We start from the raw sequence: 24,383 nt of genomic DNA on the forward strand, positions 1-24,383 counted from the left end.
CGACTCAACGCGGTTTACAACAAAATACAACAATCAACAGTATTCAATTTAAAACCATAAAAACATCATACACAATATTGGCCCATCAATAACAATCCAATGCATCTAAAATCGTGATCCAGTTATGTCGTCCATATTACCAACCCTTGTGCCGATAGGACTGAAGACCGACAGGTTGCAGGTTTGAATCCAGGGACAATGTGGATGAGCTCCCTCTGTCAGTTCCAGCTCCCCGTGTGGGGACATGAGAGAAGCGTTCCACAGGATGGTAATACATCTGGGCGTTCCCAGGGCAACATCCTTGCAGATGGCCAATTCTCTCACAACAGAAGCAACTTGCAGTTTCTCAAGTCACTCCTGACACGAAAAAAAGCAACTCTTAGGAAATCTGATGCATGGTCAGTGGATCTTCTGTCTGCTGTAAACTGTCTCTCCCTGCTTTCGCTCTACTTATATGTTTGTAAGTACAGCTAATACAAACATCTCTTATTTGGAATTCTGATATATGAAATAATCTAAAATCCAAAATTGTCTACATGGTAGATGTTATAGTTTTCTGATGGTTCAGTGAACATAAACCTTGTTTCATGCTCAAAATTATTAAAAATATTACACAAAATTACCTTCTGGCTATTTGCATAAGGTATATATGAAGCATCAATGAATTTAATGTTTAGACTTGGATCTCCTTTCCAAGACATCTCATCATGTGCATATATGCAAATACTATTATTGCAAAATCCAAAAATGTTTGAAATATAAAACGTTTTTGATCTCAAGCATTTAGGACAAGGGATACTCAACCTGTATCCCAAATATCTCCAGCCCTTTCTTGCCAAAAGAATACAAGATCCCATGCTGGGATCTGGAACATCTTGCCATTCAAAAGTGGAAAACATGTAACAATATATTATAAGACATATTATTATAATATATTATAAGCCTTCGACAATATATTATAAGACAATTTAAAACGACCAAATATTTTACCTTGGACAGTATACCTACTGGCAGTGCCAAACTCTGTGAATATCCCTCGAGATCATATGCACACTGTATCTGGTCTTTCTGTGTGGTTTACATCAAATACCTATATGGATCTATAAAATCACCTTTCTGAGTGCTTTCATACTAACCCAAAGACACATGGCCATTTCTAGCAACATTTTCTCTGCTGCATTAATGTATCTCCAGTTACAACTTGTGTTGAAAGGTATACTTTGTAAACCAGAAAATGAGCAAGTATAAGAGTTCCTGCAGCAAGACATAACAGCCTCAGGGAGTACTGGCATGAAAGGAAAAACCTCTGCACAGTAGACATGTACATCACAACTAGCACATGAGATTTTTTCCACAGCACAGCAATCTTGAAGAAAAACAATGGAGGAGGATAGATCTGAACTGGTATTACACACCCCAATTAAGGGATTTAATACCTTGAATAGACCAAAGAAATATCTATTGCATAGGATGATCCAAAGAACCAATCATCTTGTTCCCACTGGTATACCCGTAAAGTAATATCTGAAAGCCAGGCTCCAAAAATTCATTCCTTGCCCTGTTTCCCAGAACTTAGCACAGAATTGAAAATTGTCTACAGACTCTGAAGTGTTCGATTTCCCACAGCTCTATGTACCTCCGCGATGAAACATTCTCAGTTAGCATTGTATTATTAGGAAATCAATTTTTAAAAAAATAGTTAATAATGGGTTGTACACACACCTTTGTATAACCCTTTGTATAACCAAAGTGTGTGCGAATTTTGTTTCTTGGGAAGCACCAACTTCTTTTAGTCCAATCAAGGTCTACAAAGAACAACACAATCTAAGTCTCATCCAAATCAGGTCTACAGTTGGTTTTAGGAAATTCTCCCCACATCCAGTATTGCCTGAAGCAGTGTCATCACACTGGAGCTCCCAACTTTCCTTGGATGCTCTTAAAGTACAGGATGTCTTACCCTCAGCACCTCTCATAGAAGACTCCTGGTTTCTTATAAATGATGTGGAGAATGGGCAGGATAGTATAAGCAGGATATGGACCATTCATGGTGTAAAAGCTACAGCATGGGCACAGGCCTCAATGTTCTCTCATACTACTCAAATCAGATTCTTAATACCCACATCCAACTTGAATTCTGGACTGACTTCCAGAGTACCCAGAAAGTCATACAAGAAATCGGTAGACTTCCAGGCCGAATTGAGAAGATATTTCTTCAATCCTAAGGAGGAGAAGCTAACTGAGGGATTGCTTGAGTTTTCCCTTCCATCAATGTATTTAGACTAACTTAGCCCCAAACTTAGAAATTTAGGATTTGTGAAACATTCACAATGCAATGCCTTCTAATCCTCTTTCCTTAGCTACCATTGCTGGTATAGGTAATCCGAGACTTGACATGATCATAGACAGGACAGACAAACAGCAGGCTGAAATCCTGCCTGCTACAGCACATTTATAAAATATACAGCGTAAACCGAGAGGCAGCTCATAAGCCAGGCTGACACTGCTTGCCCACGCACTGCACACAGGGAGAGAGAGCATGGGTTTCTCACTGAAACAGATCACAACAAGGCAGCTCCTAGTATAAGTTCCCTGCAAAGACTCATTCCCAATACTTTTGAAACAGAGATTCTGTCAAATAATTTCCTGAGCTTTTAGCAAGGTCATACAAACTCTTCTGTTTCAGTGATCCCTTTTAAGTCAATTTTATTCAGTAGATAAAGATTCTATCACCACAATGTGTATTGTCTTGCAATATTACTCATGAGCTGACTATCACAAAAAGCAATCAAAAGAGCAAATGAGAGCACCCAGACACTAGCCAGCTGGTACAAGAGGAAATATGCAGTCTATGACATTTATTTATTCACACACACCCCCAATCATATATACATATTTCTTTGCTCCACAGATATGAATGCAATGGCCCCCAATTTAAGGTGCTGACAAAAAATCCCTTTAAGCCACAGGACTCCCACCTTCATGTCACCATAGAATTTTCTTTAAATAAAGAAAAGGCTGGCTAACCAAGTTCTGTAATGACTGCTACCTACTTAATCATATACTAGCTGACAATGAGGCAACAAGACAGAAGACACACAAATCAAGAAAACCTTCTTTTTTTTGCTATTCCCGATCTCATCCCCCTGAAACCCTTATATCTATAAGTATTCTGAGTATTCATTGTATGCTATAGAACAGAAGATTGGGGAGCAAAAAGAAGAAGCAATGCTCCCCTGCTCCCATTCTCATATGTATGTATACAGAGGGACTAAGCAGTTGTGGTAAATAAACCTCTATCCTTCATTCCCATGTTGGAGAGTCAAGACCTCCTCTAAGACAGAGCACCTATACCGTATGAAAACATGTGGATAAATTGCTGAGAACACGCAGATAAAAATTTGCCACATTTAGACAGGCTTCTGTTAGAGTGTTCAGGCTACCAGTGTGCTTCAGGCTTCAGTTAATTTGTTTTGTGGGTTCTCTTTTTCATAGCACACCTCTTTCTCAGCTGCAGTGCAGCACAATATCGTCTGCATCCAATTCAGTCATTCAACCAAAGGTGGGGAGACAGGAGAGAAGGAAAGAAGGTGAATACAAGGCTCTGACATATTCAAGTCTGCAACAGACTGATCTCAACTGCGTGATACAGAAAGAAAACACATGACTGCAGGGGAGGAGGGAGGGAACAAGGCAATGGGGGAGGCTGTTCCAAGCACTTCCTCCACAAATCAAATCTTCGCAGCTTAATTATGAATGCAAACTAGAGGTACAACTGAAAAGGAAGTGTCACAAGCTCAGAAAGATATTTATTCCAGGGAAGGACATTGCTCCAGAAGCAACAGAATCTGAAAACACCAACATGTAATATTGGCTAATAGGCAACATACTGCACAAAGAGCCACCAAATTCACAAAAGAGACTCATAACTCCAGTCCAAAATAGGCCTTTTTAAGCCCCCTTTGAAAAAGTCCTGCTCCTAGACATATGGGAAGCACAACTTCCATCACAAAGCGTCTGCATAGCCAACGACCATTCTGAAGAGGGGATGAGTCCACAATTGGGGAACACAGTATTGGGGGAGTCTGGTCTAAACTAAACAGAGTCTGATCTAAACAAAACATGAGCCATCAATGTGATGCGGTGGCAAAAAAAGCCAATGGGATTTTGGCCTGCATCAATAGGAGTATAGTGTTTAGATCCAGGGAAGTCATGCTACCCCTCTACTTACTTAGGCGATCCCTCGTTGTCTGATTAGGATGATCCTCCAGGGTCAGTGTGCAGTGTGCGGTGGGTCCATAGGTGACTGTGGAGCCCTATTCTTGATCTGCATCTTCTCCCGCAGTGAGGGCATTGGTTTCCAGAAGGCAGTCCCGGTTGGGGTTGGCTTGATGCGCTTTCCTCTTGGCACGTTTCTCTCTTTCACCCTCCATTTGTGCCTCTTCAAATTCTACAGCAACGCTGGTCACAGCTGACCTCCAGCTGGAGCGCTCACAGGCCAGGGCTTCCCAGTTCTCAGTGTCTATGCCAGAGTTTTTAAGGTTGGGTTTGAACCCATCTTTAAATCTCTTTTCCTGCCCACCAATATTCCATTTTCCGTTCTTGAGTTCAGAGTAGAGCAACTGCTTTGGGAGATGGTGGTCGGGCATCTGGACAACGTGGCCGATCCAGCTGAGTTGATGGCGGAGGACCATCGTTCAATGCTAGTGGTCTTTGCTTCTTCCAGCACACTGACATTTGTCAGCTTTTCTTTCCAAGAGATTTGCAGGATTTTCCAGAGGCAGCCCTGATGGAATCGTTCCCCTCTATTCTACCTTGGTTAGACCACACCTGAAATACTGTGTCCAATTCTGGGCACCACAATTGAAGATAGATATTGACAAGCTGGAATGTGTCCAGAGGAGGGCGACTAAAATGATCAAGGGTCTGGAGAACAAGCCCTGTGAGGCGCGGGTTAAAGAGCTGGGCATGGTTAGCCTGAAGAAGAAAAGGCTGAGAGGAGACACGATGGCCATGTATAAATACATGAGAGGAAGTCATAGGGAGGAGGGAGCAAGCTTGTTTTCTGCTGCCCTGGAGACTAGGATGCAGAACAATGGCTTCAAACTACAAACTACAAGAAAGGAGATTCCAACTGAACATTAGGAAGAACTTCCTGACTGTGAGAGCCGTTCAGCAGTGGAACTCTCTTCCCTGGAGTGTGGTGGAGGCTCCTCCTTTGGAAGCTTTTAAACAGAGGCTAGATGGTCATCTGTCAGGGGTACTTTGAATGCAATTTTCCTGCTTCTTGGCAGGGGGTTGGACTGGATGGCCCATGAGGTTTCTTCCAACTCTATGATTCTATGATTTGCGCCAATTTTCTCTTCCGAAACATGTAAATTTTACTGATTGTTTCTTTCATTGGGAAGCACCTATGAAATGAAATAATTCCAGATTTTTAGCAGATTCGATAGTCACGTTCTGCTATGCCTGAACCTAAAGGATTTGCCAAAGGAGATGGCCCACCAGAACAGCCACAGATTTTATATACATTAACTCTATAGCAGAAGTTCTCAAGATGGAAATAGAAGTATGTCATCCTGGAATGATATCCAACTAACAACCTTTTTTGTGCCAAGAACCAAACTGTCGCCAAGCAAGGAGGGATATGCATGAGAGCAGTAGTCAGGGGATATATCCCAAAGCAGGAAAAGACTTTTGATCTGATTTGTGCACATCCTACCCTCCACCAAAAATGTCTTACCAACTGTAATCTACTGGAAACAATCAAAATTTGAAATTAACTATCTCTTTTAACAGGTGATGCAGCATTGGGGAAGATTACCATGTTCATAGCATTTCTGTGGCTATTCTGGGAGAAAAATCACTGCTGAGTGTATCTTGCTCTGATCTAGCACCTCTCATTCCGCTCTTACTTGTTAAGGCTTTATGTTAAATTACTGGTTGTTTTTTTGTAACAGGTTCATTGATTCATTAGTTCTTGCCCTCCCTAGCTAAACTGTAAATGTATGAAATGTATACCAATTTACAGAAGTAATCATTTATTTGGGGCTACAACAAAGATAAAATTGGAAATACAAATTTATGTTTCAAAAATGAAGCATTTCATGACAAGCAAAAATATAAAAGAAATTACAAAATCTCACCAAGAGATTTAATAATTAGATTTAATCATTCCTCCAAATGAAACTTATGATATCCCTGCCCTCTGCTAAACCTGAAACCAGGTTGTTTGCAAAAAAAAAATTGTTCCACATAAACATTTTGCTAAGTGCTTAACAGCAGGATGTAAATACCTCAATATTCCTGCCTACCTAGTTCAATATTTGTTTTCTTAGTCCATAAAGGACAAGGATTTAACAGACCACAACCTGTCATTATTGCCCTTTTAAAATATTAGTGCTTTATTTGCTCTGAGGCTTGGGTTAGTTATTGAAAAAAGAGCTGTAACTGACAACCTAAATGACCTCTGTTATTGAGCACAAGTGCTAACCTAATGACTTCTGATATTTAGTAATTTTGTTAACATATTAAACCAAGATTCATTAAGAGGCCATCCACAAGGTGTCCAATGCTGATTTGATTCACCTCAGCTTCCCCTCATGCTTCCTTTTACTGTCAGACATTTCTTGACAATATAAGGGCCAAAATCAAACTGCTAGTTTGATTGATTCACCAGTATTTATTTGACTGACAGGAGCCCTCAATGGTGCAATGGGTTAAACCCTTGTGCTGGCAGGACTGCTGACCAAAAGGTCAGTGGTTCGAATCCAGAGAGTGGGATGAGCTCCCATCTGTCAGCTCCAGCTTCTCATGCAGGGATATGACAGATGCCTCCCACAGGATGGTAAAACATCCGGGCATCTCCGGGACAAAGGCAAAGTTCTTGCAGATGGCCAATTCTCTTACACCAGAAGCAACTCGCAGTTTCTCAAGTCACTCCTCACACACACATGCAAAACCAACAACTAACTGATGCCTTACCATTCAGCATTTGATTCTATGGACTTACTGTAATTAGTACTAGCAGTTGGATTGAGGCCATTGCAGCCAAATGTTCACAAATTACAGAGACCAGGAATCTTTTACCTCTGGAAAGTAGGAACCAAGACATGACTGTGAGAGAAACCTTCAGTATCACCACACAGTGATAATGTCTTGTAGTTGTGCCGGGGGCAATAGCAACTGCCACTCAGCATATATCAATGTGGCAATGGACTCAGTGGTCTCTTTCCGCTGCACGTCTACTGCCCCAGCCCAGAAAATCTGGTAGCTCTTAAAGCCTACAGGAGAAAGAAGATGGACTGACATTTCTAGGAAAGACCATGTAATCCACAATGGAAGTGCAATCCAGACCCTCTGAACCTTTGAAGAAAAGGATGTGGTTAATTCTACTCAGTTTACATTTCTGACAATATTTATAAGAAAGAATTTACAGTTAACCTGAGTAACCAGGGCTATGAACATCACACTGACAGCAGTATAGTGACATTGAAATCAGAAGAAGGGTAACAACGAATATGCACTTTGGAAGCAACTGGATAAGCTGTCCTTGCCTAATAAAATTATAAAATGGCAAAAGACCATCTATCACATTTAACATAGATTATGCTATCGGTTCAAAATTTTAAATCAATATTTCTAAATCTATGTCCAGGTTTAGTATTATAAGCTTCTGGGCTTCTGCAAACTGCACAGTGTTGGCTTTGTACATGCTAAGAATCCTTATATAAAAGGCACACACAGGATTGGAGCACAGGAAGTTGAACTGTGGGTATGGGCCCAGCATAAAGTACCAAAGTAACCAGGGCAATCTTCCATTCAAAGCTGCCCAACCACCTGCTTACCTGATCACATTGTATGACAGGTCTTCACTTCTGCTTTTGACACCCTCAAGCCAGACATGACTTGGAAGAAAAGGGAAAATTACTCTGGCCACAACAGAGACAAAACAATCAATCACTTCCCTCTCTGGTGTCCTTGAGGTCTCAAAGATTGTGATTTAATACAGCATTGTAATCTCTGAAGCACACGATGGTAGGGGTGGACATAGGACTGCAACTGTTCTCAATTTCTCCCACTCTGGAGATCCTACAGATAAATAAACCTCATGTTCCTAGTTTCCAACAGACCTCACAAACTCTGAGGATGCCTGCCATAAATGCAGGCAAAATGTCAGGAGATAATGCTTCTGGAACATGGCCATACAGCCCAGAAAACTCACAACAACCCACTGTTCTCAGATTGCAACTAATATAAATCACTCATCATTGGCTATGCTGGCCAAGGTTGATGTCAGCTAAAAACACCTGGAGGGCCACAGCTGCTCCCCTCCCCCTTCACATGCAACTGGATGTAGGTGGGTGACCACTCTGAATTGACTGGTATTGATTAACAGATGGGGCAGTGACACATGGTGTCTGTAGTACAAGCATGTAGTACAGAACATTGATTGAGAACATGATGCAATAAACTATTTCCAATACGGAACTGCCAACAAGCTGAATTTATGACTACTGAGCTATGCTTATTCTGGGAGAAAGCATGTAAACAAAATAAATAAGTGAACAGTGAACTACTTACTGCACTTTTCTCAGAAAGGTACTTAAAAACAATTCTCATTCATACGGAAAGTGATTTAGGGCCTCCCTTTTGTAACCTGGCCATGTTATCAAGTGTGACTTTTGCTCCAATATCCTCTCAGCCTAATAGTTAAGTCATCGTCCTGATCTGCATGGCTGCACTGCAGCACCACAGAAACTAAACACCTCTTAGGTCATGGAGAGCTATATCTGATCCTACATACTCTGCCAGATTCCATTCATTTCCAGCAGAGGTTCCTTAGACACAATGTTTCAGGGAGTCTTTCATTACTCTTCTCATCATTTATTATCCTGCTTTACTCTCCTCCATTTGATAAACTGATTGCTGTAAACTCTGTGTCCTGTGCACTTATTTCAAAAAAATGTAAAATTTAATTAACTCACAGTTGCAGGAATGTTCTTTTGTCACTGATGCCGCCTGTCAAAGATGTTCAATTCTAGTTGTTTTTTCTCATTTCAAATACATTAGTTTGCCCTCTACTTAGTTAGCAATTGCTGATGTCCCGCATTTTGCTGCAGCTCAACAGCTGTTTGGGTACTTAAAATCTTATGCGAGCACGTTATCGGATGATTTGGATGCCATGACAACTGAGTGATAGATATTTATTTTCCTGAAGCACTGCAGTTTTTACACTGCTATCCCAACCTGTACAGTCCCCTTGAGTGGATTTTTTCCCTGTTTACTTCCCAGTCATTACATAAAAGATTCCCATAGAAAAGATCCACATGTGAAACTTTTAGCACACAATAAAAGGTAAAAGAAAATCTATATCATTCATTTCTCAACTATCTCTCAGGACTCAAATTTATCAGATGGTGAGACAAATTATCATCTAAATCCAACATGACATGTAAGATGAGGGAATGGGGAGGGAGTGCAACACGGACATAAAATTCAGCAATCAGAACTAGCCCAGGTCCTGTCCCCCCCAAAAGCTAAATAAAAATTATGGAGTCATAGTATCACAGAGCTGGAAGGAACCTGCTCAATGAAGGATTTCCAGTTAAAGCATTCCTTGCGGGTTGCTGTCCAGTTTCTTTTTGAATACATCCAGAGAAGCTCTATAGGCAATTATTTCCATTGCCAAACCACTCTTATTTTTAAAATATGTTCTTTCTAATGTTCAATTGAAATCTGCTCTCCTATAGCTTTAAATAATTAGACCTGGTTCTACTCTCTGAGGCAACTGAAAATTTAACTGTCCCATCCTCTCTGTGACAGTCCTGGAGGTATTTAGAGAACACAATCGTGTCACCCCTCTGTTTTCTCTACATTGGGTGAAACACACTCAGTTCCTTCAACCTTTCCTAGTATGTTATGTTCTTCACATCTCTCATCGTTCTTATTGCTCTTCTTTGAACCTGGTCCAGCTTGTTTATATTCCTCTTAAAATGAAGCTCCTAGAACTGAATGCAGTACTCCAGATGAGATCTGACTAGTACAGAAACAGTGGGATCTTGCAAAACACAGTGAATTGTAATGCTCTCTGAACCATCCTCCTAAAAATTGGATACCCTGATAAATTTGTGAATATCATGATGACATGATGGCTACAGTCTTGGACAGGAACAGCCCCCAAAGTGACCCATCTGAAGTAAAATCAGATATCCACAATTCCATCAGCATTGCCTTTGAAAAATCCTGCAAATCTCTTGGGAAGACAGGCAGACAAACATCAGTGTTGTAGTAGAAGCAAAGACCACCGGCATCGAAACAATTATTCTGTGCCACCAACCTCTCTGTTGTCTGAACGCCTGATCACCATCTTCCAAAGCAGAGATTCTACTCTCAGCTCAAGAATGGAAAATGGAATGTCAGTGGACAATAAAAGAGATTTAAAGATGGGCTTAAAGTTAATCTTAAAAATGTGGAATGAACACCAAGAACTGAGAAGCTCTGGTGCTTATGCATTTTAACTGGAGATCAGCTGTTACCAACAGTGATAAGGATTTCAAAGTGACATGAATAGAGGGCAAAGGGGAGAAACTTGCCAAGAGGAAGGCATGTGAACCAAACCCTTGTTGGGATCACTTTCATCTGGAAATGTATATTCTCACTGCAAAAGACCATCTAGAATCAGAATAGGTCTCTACAGCCACTTGTGGACCCACAGCCATGACTCTACCCTTGGAACACAATCAGACTCAGCCATGAGTGATCACCTATGATGATGGTGACAGTGGGGCTATTACTCCCCTTGATTTGGAAACTATGCTTCTAGTAATGAAGGCTAAAACAGTATCTACCAGCTTTGCTACACCACCACATTGGTGGCTTTTATTCACCCTATCAATGATAACTTCAAAATCATTTTTGCATGTAGAGCTACTGCACCAACTAGTCCATCCTATCCTATGCATTTGGTTTTTGTGGCCTATAAGTAGAATTTTGCATTTCTCTCCAATAAATATCATTTTGCTAATTTCTGCACAATTTTCTATTAATTAGGTGTTGACTAGAATATTATTTTCTTATTTTTATTTTCTTAGCCTACATCACTTCCTTATCTTATTCCATTTAAAACTGCATTTATGCTCTGTGCTTTTAAGGCTCTTGGTCTTGCTGCTAGGCATGCAGAAGATCATATGCAGCCAAACTGCCAAATTGCTTGTGTGTGGTTCCTCCAAAAGCAATGACAATGGCTCTCCTCCCCACCCATATCCCTAAAGACATTAACAAAAGTGAAGAAGGCCTCAATGAACTTTGGCACCTGAGATGTCATCCAAGTTTGTCTCTTTAATGGGAACTAACTGTTTACAAGCGACATTTAATTTACCAGAAAGATGCTTCAATGGCCCTATGTAAATCTTTATGTAAATAAAGATTTCCCAACATCTGAAAACAAAAACACAGAACAACTCCTTAAGGAGTACAAGAAAGCCTTGCAAAACAAATCCATACAAGCAGCTATCATCTTTACTCACAAACTTTCCCATTCCTGTGAATATTTTATCCTTAAGAGTTTTACTCTATTTTTATTCCAAAAGCAAGGAATAAAGAAATCCTTTAATGCCAACCCTTGCTCTCCACTCTTGTCAGAGTTATCCTTGGGCTCTACAGAGTCTGCCTTTTTACTTCCATCACTGGTTTCTTTGAAGACTACATTAATGTTAGACCATGCTGTTTCACAAATTATCTCTCACTTATGTCATTGCTATGTATTGCTGCCCTACGTCAAGGACATAATCTTCTTTTCTTTTTGGAATCAATCACCCAAATCTGACTTCAAATACCCAGATATTCATTATTACTTCTACAGGCTCTTTTCATCACCTTGGGCACACTGCTTTCAGACATCTACTATGCCTTTGGGCCAAAGCTAGCAAAATGAAGTTCAACAGTGACAAATGCAAGATACTCCACTTAGGCAGAAAAAATGAAATGCAAAAAATACAGAATGGGGGATGTGTGGCTCGAGAGCAGTACATATGAAAAAGATCTTGGGGTCCTTGTGGTGGCAAGAAAAAAGCCAATGGGATTTTGACCTGCATCAATAGGAGTATAGTGTCTAGGTCCAGGGAAGTAATGCTACCCCTCTATTCTGCCTTGCTTAGACCACACCTGGAATATTGTGTCCAATCCTGGGCACCACAATTGATGAGAGATATTGACAAGCTGGAAAATGTCCAGAGGAGGGCGACTAAAATGATCAAGGCTCTGCAGAACAAGCTCTATGAGGAGCGGCTTAAAGAGCTGGGCATGTTTAGCCTGAAGAAGAGAAGGCTGAGAAGAAACAAGATAGCCAAGTATAAATATGTGAGAAGAAGTCACAGAGAGGAGGTTGTTTTCTGATGCCCTGGAGACTAGGACGCGGAACAATGGCTTCAAACTACAAGAAAGGAGATTCCATCTGAACATTAGGAAGAACTTCCTAACTATGAGAGCCATTCAGCAGTGGAACTCTCTTCCCCAGAGTGTGGTGGAGGCTCCTTCTTTGGAAGCTTTTAAACAGAGGCTTGATGGCCATCTGTCAGGGGTGCTTTGAATGCAATATTCCTGCTTCTTGGCAGGGGGTTGGACTGGATGGCCCATGAGGTCTCTTCCAACTCTATGATTCTATGATTCACCCTCCTTACAAATCTAAATAACACCATGCAAGAGAAAGCTGAGCAAGAATTACAACAGAGTATTTGTTTGGAAAATGGGGTGCCATTTTATATGTCTTTTAGAGTGCACTGGGATATGTTCAAAAACATTCTTAGTTTGCAATAAGAAAATGAGACAGAAAATAACATAATCAAATGTACACGACAGCAGTTACTCCAATGCACACCTCCATACACTGTATTCTGACCCAGGTCCCCTGTCCCCGTCCCCCCAATGATCTACTTTCTGCAGCAATGCACTTCTCTAGTAAATAATCTTTGAATAATTACTGCCAAAAAAAAAATCCAAAATGTCCATTACTGTCACATTGTTGATAGAGAGCAGAGGAGAAATTTACTAGTCTAGTGTCACTGAGTTCACAATCAAGGTAAGATATTAACATTGGGGACATACCAACTTATTCGGAAAAAACTTCAGAAAGTCAGCTTGCATGGCTGAAATATCTTCCCATTGAAGGCTCCTACTACTGGATTTTTTTTAAAGAAAACAGAAAACCCACTTGTATCTGTGAGGAAACAGCGCTGCTATAAAAGAGGGAGTACAACAGCAAGAAGGGAAGAAATAAAGAGAATATAACTGCTAAATTTTATCAAAGTTAACTCTGTTGCATTGCATGCCTTTAACCAGTTACACTGAAGGACAGAGAAATTAATCTCTGTTCATTTAACAGAATAATCATGGTTCTGGTCATTAAGTCAAGGCTAGTCATACACATTCTACCTTCCACTGAAACCCGCTTATTACATATGACTAATTTGAAAGAACATGAAGAAGAAATAACAGTTTGCTATAAGCAACAGTGAATAAAGCAATAACTTAGTATCACATATTTCTTATAACTCACTAAACTTGAGTAATGAACAGCAGATCCTTGAAGAACAGTCAAACCTTGTGAAATATAGCATTTATGACGGTATGAGAATAATTTAATTCATTATATTTTCCACGAGATGACTTTATTTGAATGTTTAAGGTCAGTGTGTGATAGCAACAGTTTATGGCACAACACACTATCTCAAAAAGGTTTCAATACAAAAAAATAAAGACATGCTTGAATTTGCCTCTGACATTCCTTCACAGATTACATGGTATATCCTGCCACAGTGTTAAACTTTATCCACACAATCAGAGAAAAACAAGAAGATAAAAGCATCACTTCACAATCCCTACGAGGATTAGGACTCACAGTCTGAGATACTATTCCAAGACAAACTACATACAGTAGACTCTCAGTTAACAGGAATTCGCCCAACCAAAAAAAACTCAACTAACCTGCAAAAACCTGAAGACATAATACAGTATTGCATTCACAAAGCATTCTAACATGATACAGTAAAACTGTGTTACATTAATTTTGTCTTTATTTATCTTGACTTGTTTGTAAGTACTGCATTTCAATATTATTATCAAGTCAATACAGAGTTTACAGTATGGTATAGTATTAGTTAGGCAAGTTTTTAATAGTAATTGTCAAGCAACTAGGAACTAAATTCATCCGGCATCTACTAATCCCCATGGCTGGCGGTTAACTGGGAGTCTGCTGTAAATGCATCCAGATGCAATTACATCAAAGGGCATGTTGTTGTTGTTGGCAACAAAGAGTGTTCTAACATTTCTGTACAATGCAGTTTTGCCCAAGCACTGCATCTAGACACTGAAAATTAAACCAACACACAAGTCTCTCCTCTCCCAACATCCCCATTGCCTTAGCACTATAAGAGGGTTTCACAAGACCAGTCGCTCTCTTTACCATGTGGTTTTGTAGAAATGGTGTAGTAATGGTGAGGCCGTGGACCATATTTGTGTTCTTGTGGACCACTGGTGGTCCTATAAGAGAGAACCACTGATGTATACTTATCTCCAAGAGAACTCCCAAGCCATCCTTATGTATGCTTACTCAAAAGTAGGCCAGAGTGAGTTTATGCAAGTTATTTACCAAACGAAGCCATCAATTTCTCGTTGAAAATTCTAAAAAAATATAGAACAAAAATGCCTAGCACTAGACCATTAGAAGCAAAACAGTATCGAAGGTTAAGCAATACCTAGTTTTTTAAAATCCTCACAATAAGTCCACCTGAACTATTATTATAACTTTGGGGCAACACAGGAAAATACTTATAGAAGCACTGACACAGAGAAATGCAAAGTTGCTGCTTGTGACATTCTTTGAAATAAAGAACAATAAAACCATCTTATCATGGTGAACCTGCAAGGGAACCTGATCAAAAACCTGCATTCAGGCACTCACCCCTGGCTGACAGCTTCTTCGTATTGATGATCTTTGCAGCATACTCTTGGGATGAGGTTTTCTTCACACAGCGACGGACTACTGAAAAAGCTCCCCTGGAACAAAAAAGAAGGCTGACTCTGTGACACTGAGTTAATAATGAAACGTAAATAAAAAATAACATCAAAATTAAGGGAAAGAAAAGAAATATTACAATATACAAAAGGATACATAAGGGTAGATGAACACAGTGACATGTTTGGTTCCCTAAAACGAGGGTACACAATACTGTTTTGTGTGTGTTCTACACCAGGGCTTCTTAAACCTTTCCACTTGCGAATTCTTTCAGCCGGAGACATTTTTACACGACCCTAGGTATATATAGGGATAAAAACCCAAACATTTACTGATAATACATCAGCATCTGCAAGGTTTGCTAAACAGGCTGGTTTTCCTTTTTTATGAAGTACAGCTGAAGTATCTTCTGCAGAATCCACTGTGCACACTGCACAACAAATTTGTGTGTCTAAAACAGCCCAAAGTTCAAAAACCCCAACAGTGAGCACAGGGGACCCCATTCAGGGTCGGGAACCGCAGTTTAAGTGGTCTAGACCAGGCATGGGCAAACTTCGGCCTTCCGGTTTTTTGGGCTTCAACTCATGCCATTCCTAACAGCCTTGGGCTGAGGGGGAAAAGGAAGGGGCTGAGGCTGTTAGGAATGGCGGGAGTTCAAATCCAAAACACTGGAAGGCCTCAGTTTGCCCATGTCTGGTCTAGACCTTGTCCCAAGCTTACAGCAATACCCTGAACTTCACATTAATGCCTGCAAAATGGGTATTCAAACGTTTATTTGACATGAACACAAGAATGACATAATGCCTTATGCATTTCTCTCTCTCTTTTTTTGCCAGTACAGGTTTAGAAAGGTTGTAATGGTGCAAAAAAGAGAAGGAAAGTGGCGAACAAGCAGAAGCGCCACAATGATTGCCAATGGAGGCAGGAGAATGGGTACGAGAAAACCACTCCAAAGGGTGATAGGGAGGCAACGTGAGTGCATGGCCAGTAAAGTAGAGGATCGGTTGGTCCCCTATACCATTGCTTCTTCAATTGTGCATCTTGGACCCCTTTAGAAAAATGTTGGGGTCACAAACATTTGTCAACAGTAAAATGTTTCTGAGCTCTACCAGGGAGCCGTGGTGGTGCAATGGGTTAACCCAGTAGTTCTCAACCTGTGGGTCCCCAGGTATTTTGGCCTACAACTTCCAGAAATCCCAGCCAGTTTACCAGCTGTTAGAATATCTGGGAGTAGAAGGCCATAACATCTGGGGACCAACAGGTTGAAAACCACTAGGTTAAACCCTTGTGCCAGTTGAATTGTTGACCTGAACGCCTGAAGGTTGGTGGCTTGAACCCAGAGAGCAGGGTGAGTTCCCATTTGTCAGCTCCAGCTTCCCATGCAGGGACATGAGAGAAGCTTCCCCAAGGATGCTAACACATCTGGGCATACCATGGATAGACGGCCAATTCTCTCACACCAGAAGTGACTTGCAGTATATTCTCAAGATGCTTCTGACTTGATTAAATAAAAACTGTACCAGAAACATGCGGTAGAGCAGATTCTGTAAAAAAAACCTTCAACTGTACTCCACTGAAAGGAAAATCTGCCTGTTAAGCGAGCCTTGCAAATTATGCTTTATTATCATTAATTTGCATTTAATTTGTATGCCTATGGTATATATTATATTCACATATCTGGGGCCACATTACAAATGTATCAGGCCGTAAGTGGGAAAAGTTTACGAAGCCCTGCCTTAAACCTTTCCTGACAAAAAAGGAGTGCTGTCTGCATCCTGGAGGGATGTGTCTGAATAGTTGCACGCCCTGGGAAAGGAGAAAAAAACCAAAAACATCTCCTCCTCCTCGTCCATCTCCCCATTGAGGGATTGGAGTGGGAGCTGGTGAAGAAGCCTGAGCTGCAGGAATCGAGGGAGAGAAGGAGGGAGGGATGCAGCAGCCCCCACCGGCTGGTGCAAGAAAGGGGGAGGCATCCAATGCAGCAGCAGTACCTGGGATGCGCCTCTCCCCCCCCCCCCCTTTTCCCCTTGGCTGTTGCTGTCTCTCTCTCTCTCTAGCAGAGGACCGAAGGAAAGGCCGGCAGATCTCGCTCTGTCTGTGCCCGGCGGCAGAGCCATTGGGGAGCCTTCTCCCTTCCTCCCTTGGCGCAGAGAGAAGGCCTGAGGGCGGAGGAGGCTGCAGTAACGGCGCAGAGGCCCCAAGTGGACGCACAAGCCCGAGAAAGGCACGGGGGATGACGAGTTCCCACGTTGCCGCCTCTCTCCCCCTTTGCAATATACTTTCTTTCCCCGAGTTGCCCTCAGAGAGAGAGAAACAGACAGACAGACAGAGAGGGAAGCCCCTCCCTCGCCGCCTCCTCCTTCCTTCCTTCCTTCCCTCCCTCCCTGTTGGGAGTAAGTTGCTCTCTGACGGAAGGCAGCGGTGGCGTCCGTACTGACAGCGAGAGTGGGCTAATTGGCGCAAGAGCCGCCCCCTCCCCTGCTCTCCCTTCCCTCCCTCTTTCTGTCTGTCCGCGCGCGCGCACACGCAGGTGGGTGAGAAGGGCAGCGCGCGCGCCAAGGGCCCCTTTGCCTGAGCCGCGCGCCAAGTCCGCATTAGACGCCGGAGGGAGGGAGAGGCGGCTGAGGGGCAAACTGAGGCGGCAACTGAATGAAGGGCGGGAAGGGAAGCCAAAAAATAAATAAAAAGGAGGGGGGGGATAGCGACAGCAGCAGCAACAACATTGAGAGTCTTGGACGGAGGCTGCGTACTTGCCGAGCTCCTCGTACAGCTGGTACTCGTCGGTGAAGCGGGTGCACGTTGCCGGGGTGGCCATATTCGGGCGGGAAAGCAGCTACTGACGGTGCCGCCGCGACATCGGACTGGGCGAGGCTGAGGGTGGTAGTGGCGGCGGCGGCAGCGGCGGCGCCTTTCCCTCTCACACCTGAGGGCGCCTCACGCGGGGCGACCCCCGCCTGGCTCGCGCTTGCTGCTCCTGCCGCGGCTGGTTGCCGGCGCGCCTCTCCGCCCAGCTGTGCGCACAGTCACCGCTCTCAGCAGCACAAGGAGGCGGAGGCGTCTGGAGCCGAGCGCGCGCAGCACCGCGAGATCTTCGCTGAGAGGGAAGGAAGGAAGGGGGGGGGCTGCTCCTCCTCCTCTTCTGTCCTCGCGGCCGCCTCCTTCCTTCCTCCCTCCGCCCCCAGAGGTGTGGCACGCGGCAAGCGACGCAAACGGACGGGGGCTGCGCGTGCGCCCTTCCTTGGGCCAGAGAGGAGTCTTCTCCGGACTGGCCGCCTCCTGAGCCCCCCTCAGGCCCAGGCCCAGCTCCAGAGGGCGGCGGGGAGGAGGAGGGGGGGGGGGGAAGGAGGAGGAGAGTGTCCTCTTCTGAGGGCCAAGGTGTGCCCCCCCCCCAAGAAGGAGCGAGTCAGAGAAGGCAAGGGTGGAAGGCAGCCCCGACCCGAGCTTCTCCAGGCAGGCCGTTCCCTCTCGTTTCTCCGTGTGTGGATTTCTAGGAAAGCGGGCCAGAGGATGCTGGTGTCATTACAGGCAGGTGCAGCGAGGAAGGCGGCATCTCTGCCCCTTGAATGCACCAGTGCCTCGCCTTATAGCCAGAAAGGATTTCAAAGCGCTCATCCACACTGCTCTCTAACTGAGGGCCCTTCCACACAGCCAGGCATGTAGCCGAAATTCTCATGGTGCTCTGCGAAAAGGCCTTGTTGATCATTCGTTTTTGTGACCTCATGGACCAGCCCACGCCAGAGCTCCCTGTCGGCCGTCACCACCCCCAGCTCCATCAAGGTCAGTCCAGTCACTTCAAGGATGCCATCCATCCATCTCGCCCTTGGTCGGCCCCTCTTCCTTTTACCTTCCACTTTCCCCAGCATCATTGTCTTCTCTAGGCTTTCCTGTCTCCTCATGATTGGCCAAAGTACTTCAACTTTGTCTCTAGTATCCTTCCCTCCAATGAGCAGCCGGGCTTTATTTCCTGGAGGATGGACTGGTTGGATCTTCTCGCAGTCCAAGGCACTCTCAGAACTTTCCTCCAACACCACAGCTCAAAAGCATCGACCTTCCTTCGCTCAGCCTTCCCAAAGGTCCAGCTCTCACATCCGTAGGTGACTACAGGGAATACCATGGCTTTGACTAGGCGGATATTTGTTGCCAGTGTGATGTCTCTACTCTTTACTATTTTATCGAGACTGGACATTGCTCTCCTCCCAAGAAGTAAGCGTCTTCTGATTTCCTGGCCACAGTCTGCATCTGCAGTAATCTTTGCACCTAGAAATACAAAGTCTGTCACGGCCTCCACATTTTCTTCCTCTATTTTCCAGTTGTCAGTCATTCTTGTGGCCATAATCTTGGTTTTTCTTATGTTTAGCTGCAACCCAGCTTTTGCGCTTTCTTCTTTTCTTCGAAAAGGCCTTACTGGTACATTATTTGAACTGTTATGTTTATTCATATCATGATCTGATCACCACGCTCAATATATCCCATATGCATGAGGGTATTGGGGTAATGATACAAAAGGTTTGCTAGGGTAGACCCTCTTTCACTCAGACTCAACCCCCCCCCCCCCCCGGAATCAAACTCACCCCCCCCCCCCCCGAATCAAAATCCTGGCTACGGGCCTGCACACAGCCCTATATCCCAGAATATCAAGGCAGAAAATCCCACAATATCTGCTTTGAACCAAGTTATCTGAGTCCACACTGGGATAATGTGGGATTTTCTGCCTTGATATTCTGGGATATAGGGCTGTGTGTGTGGAAGGGCCCACAGAATATCAAGGCAGATCATGTGGGATTTAATTGATCAAGGGTCTGGAGAACAAGCCCTATGAGGAGCGGCTTAAAGAGCTGGGCATGCTTAGCCTGAAGAAGAGAAGGCTGAGAGGAGATATGATAGCCATGTGATATGATAGCCATATGTGAGAGAAATTCATAGGGGGGAGGGAGCAAGCTTGTGTTCTGCTGCCCTGAAGACCAGGACGTGGAACAATTGGGCGGCTCAACCCATTATGCAAAGTAAGCATTCGCAGTATAGTTGATTTTGCCCAGGGGTACTCATGAGACGCTCTTGGGGAAAAATAGACCTTGACATATGCAAGTTGTAGTTACTAGGATGTATAGTTCACCTACAATCAAAGAGCATTCTGAACTCCACCAATGATGGAATTGAACCAAATATGGCACACAGAACTCCCACGACGAATAGAAAATATATATCACTGATTGGTTGGTGGGGGACGGGGGGGAACGGACGCCAAAATACTGTTCGCTTACCATTGAAAATTACCTAGGGCCACCTCTGGAAACAATGATTTCAAACTACAAGAAAGAAGATTCCATCTGAACATTAGGAAGAACTTCCTGACTGTGAGAACTGTTCAGCAGTGGAACTCTCAGCCCTGGAGTGTGGTGGAGGCTCCTTCTTTGGAAGCTTTTAAACAGGCTGGATGGCCATCTGTCGGGGTACTTTGAATGCAGTTTCCCTGCTTCTTGGCAGGGGGTTGGACTGGATGGCCCATGAGGTCTCTTCCAACTCTATGATTCTAATTAGGCTGTGTGGAAGGAGCCTCAGGGCCCTTCCAGACAGACCCTATATCCCAGGATCTGACCCCAGGTTTTCTGTTTATCCCAGCTTATTTGGCAGTGCAGACTCCAGTTTAAAGCAGAAAATCTGGGATCAGATCCTGGGATATAGGGTCTCTCTGGAAGGACACCGAGAATACCAAGGCAGATAGTCCACAATATTTGCTTTGAAGTGGGTTATCTGAGGCCCCTTCCACGCAGCTGTATAAAATCCACATTGAACCAGATTGTTTGGCAGCGTGGACTCAGATAACCCAGTACAAAGCTGATATTGTGGATTATCAACCATGATATTCTGGGTTATATGGCTGTTTGGAAGGGCCCTACCAATCCCAGGATTCTATAGTATTGAGCCATGGTAGTTAAAGTGGTTTAAGATTGCATTAATATTACAATATAGTTGCCACCCTTCTGTTGGATTGCAGACACTAACACCCTACCTAAGGAGGACTTCTGGGAGTCCATCACACCTGACAGGCCATATATTCACCAGACCCGGTTAGCTAAGTGGCAGTCTTGTGCCAAATGATCGCTTTCAGGGTCAATTAAGATCTGATACGCATTTTCTTTTCTTGAAAGTAAATGTCGGCTGTTTCAAGAAAAAAACTCATCTAGAAACTAGCCTACCTCCAACACCAAGCTTTATCTACAGTTTGTCAGCTTCCCTGTTTTTACCCCCCCAAAATTGCAACATTTACATGAATCTGTTGTGCAGTGTTTTCAGTGGACTCTGCAGAAGATATTTCAGCTGTACTCCACAAAAAAGAAACACTGCCTGTTTAGCAAGCTAATTTGATATCAGCAAATGTTTGCTTTTTATGCCTATTTCATGCGTTTTGTAATGTCCAGGGTCCTGTAATGACTTATCAGATGGGAAAGTTTAAGAAGCTCTGCTCTAGACTATCCTGAGTTGGACTTGATGTTACCAGTATTCTTGATAATTCATAATGACAAAACCAATAATTACTTACAAGGTATATTTTTGATGGTGGTGCCATACCTGTGACCTTCCCTTTCCACAAAGTTTACATGATCTCTTTCAACCTTCTAAATGCATGTAAGAGCTTCCTTTTTAGAAAAAAAATGATGGCAGTGTTTATTTATTTAAAGTATTTGTTAATCACTTCCTTATCCTTCAGGGTGCCAAAAGTATTGTACAACAGGGATTACTATTTTCAAGCTAATGGTCAGCTTTAAACATGCAACTTACAAAATTCAACTTTATTTTATTAGAGTGACGATAATAGATTATATTACTGCAATTATACAGTGCCTTAAATTATATCTACAGCAGATTCTACATCTCATGTAAAAGTAGATTTGTGACTTCAGCACTATCACCAGTTTTCTCTCCCCCCCCCCCCCCAATCCTCTCCTCAACTCCTGTATGATTTTTTAAAACATATTTTGAGTGATGAAGAAACCAGTAGAGCTTCAAAAGCATGCCTGATGTGTTTTTTTCATTTTGGCCAGCCAATAAATGTATTGCTCTTTTATGGATTATTAGGTTCATTTTTATTGTTAGCAAGCTTCAGACTATAAGTATGTTAGAAAAAAATAAAGACTTCCCTAGATGGCATCATGTGAGCATCATAGAGCCAGAACTAGGGCTGCTTTATAGAATACAACTCCTGCAATATTTGCACAGCCAATCAGTCATTGTATATTGGACCACTTTTCTGACTGTGCAGTATTTCAAAATGCAGCCAAAAGAGGCATTCAAATTTACTAGGCAGATATAGACACAGCTGTACCTTCTGTGTTCTTGCTGGAACAGAATCACTAAGCTTACTTTTAAAATATAAAGCATTCAAGAAAAAAAATCCTTGGTTTGCAAAAATGCTGTTGCACATGGCTTATGAACAGGGATAGTTGGAGGAAACCTAGGTTTTTTGGTTCCAGAAGTCAGAAAGAATGTTCCAAAAGGCAGTTCTTTCTTCCCTTAATATACTTTTCTTTTTAAGCTATAAGTATATTTGGAACACAGCCCAGGACAGCACAACATAACAATGAAGTAACATACAAATAAATAATAAGCCAGATTGACTAGTTTTGCTAACATATGCAGTGAGATTTGGAAACCAGTTGATGCAGCAGTGGCTTCTGAAGTATATTATCACCATCATTTATGACAACTACAGTGAACAGAATGGCAGGAGCAAGTCATTTCGAGAGTCAAGTAGCAGCAGCTATTTCAAATAAATAATAAGCCAGATTGACTAGTTTTGCTAACATATGCAGTGAGATTTGGAAACCAGTTGATGCAGCAGTGGCTTCTGAAGTATATTATCACCATCATTCATGACAACTACAGTGAACAGAATGGCAGGAGCAAGTCATTTTGAGAGTCAAGTAGCAGCAGCTATTTCAAAAATGAACTGCAGAGGTGCTTTCCCTGTCCATCTATTCACTAACATTTTATGCAACATGAAATCTGTTGCTTCTAACAAACTGGAGTGTGATTAAACGCTGACTAGCAAAAGGCAAATGATGGCCAGAATCCCATTGATTAGATGTGCAACATTCTCTTTTTTCCCCACCATGGAAGGTAACCTCCAAGCACCAGAGTATAATGCCACTGCCATTTTGTGGTGGGGGGAGGACAGGAGAATAGGATATTGGACCTCTCCTATCAGCAGCAGAAGTGCCATCAGAAGCTACCCAGGCACCTAATATCAGAAAACGACAGTGGCAGGGAATGAAAGCTGTACTCCAAGGTGGTGGTGGTGGTGGGGGTATAGTACTGCACTTTCTGAGCATTACAGACCACAAGTAGCACATCAAATACTGGCCAAGATTTCTTTCCCTGTGAGCTTTTAAAAAACACCAGGGATTGATCAAATCAGGTTAAACTAAACGTTTCACTATGCACCTCTTCCCATTTCATGGTCTATATTGTAAAAGAAAACTGTCATGGAAGTCCTTAGCATAAGGCTACTCTTTTCATAGTGAGGTTGAATTTAGACTAGGACCGTGGGTAAAGAGGGCATATGCCTGGCTAGTATATACACTAAAGCCTGAAGTTCTGATTGAAGAGCACACCAGGTGAAAGCCACTACAGTGGTTTGTTAGCAACCCAATCAGAAATGAGGCAAATACGGCTAGCACCAAATGTACAATCATAACCATACAGTACACAGACATGAGGTTTTATACAGTTGACAGTGATTAAATTTTCCCACTCCCATCCCTGATTGGCCAGCAGAGGGGCTGGCCTGTGGGGTTGCTGGGCAGTGGTGAGCTATGAAATTTTTAGAAAGGGAAAACAAAAAAATTACATCATCATGTCCTCCACACAGATTTCTTTGCGCAACCAAGTAACAATATTTCACTCATTGGGTTAACTTGTTTTGAGGTCCAGGCTCATGTGCAGTTTGATAATTGGCTCTATGGAATGCAGATGCTGCTTCTTGTGATTGCTCGATTCTTAGTGATACACGCACGCTGATTGCCTTGCCTTTTTTCTCGTGGGTGGCAATGGATATCTTCGAATTATGCAAAATATAATACCAGCGAATTATGCAAAATATAATAAATCGTATGTCAACATGAATTGAATGATCCAACTTCCAGGAATCTGACTCCCAGAACATTGTGTTATTTCCCTTCTTTTGCCAGCCAAGAGCAATCAACCATGAGCCGAGCAGCACAGTAAGGTCCAGACACTATAGTTGTCACTGTAGCTGTGCCAACAGCTCTAATTTTTAATGCATTGGGGTCACAGGTCACTTTGCCTCTATAAAATGGGGTCGCAACTTGAAACCGCTGCTTTAGGTTTTATTATTTTAAAAAGAGTGTTTAAA

At 42.8% G+C, this 24,383-nt stretch overlaps 1 protein-coding gene across 25 annotated transcripts in view; it reads right to left on the minus strand.

Annotated features, from left to right (window-relative positions):
- The window catches only part of CAMK2G (calcium/calmodulin dependent protein kinase II gamma), a 168,099-nt gene extending 150,002 nt beyond the window's left edge, over nt 1-18,097 (minus strand). For 7 of the 25 annotated variants that reach the window (XM_060769158.2, XM_060769155.2, XM_060769165.2 and 4 more), the window contains exons 1-2: nt 17,761-18,093; nt 14,957-15,051 (exon numbers count right to left, since the gene is read on the minus strand). In XM_060769158.2, coding sequence (XP_060625141.2) covers nt 14,957-15,051; nt 17,761-17,825 — 160 coding nt within the window. In that variant the 5' untranslated portion in view covers nt 17,826-18,093. Of the gene's footprint in view, nt 1-14,956; nt 15,052-17,760 lie in introns of all 25 variants that reach the window. The other 18 variants (XM_060769164.2, XM_060769152.2, XM_060769163.2 and 15 more) reach the window with 5 other exon arrangements.
- Nucleotides 18,098-24,383: the final 6,286 nt, after the last annotated feature.

This window comes from Anolis sagrei, chromosome 3 (assembly GCF_037176765.1).
Source record: "Anolis sagrei isolate rAnoSag1 chromosome 3, rAnoSag1.mat, whole genome shotgun sequence".
NCBI classification, from domain to species: Eukaryota; Metazoa; Chordata; class Lepidosauria; order Squamata; family Dactyloidae; genus Anolis; species Anolis sagrei.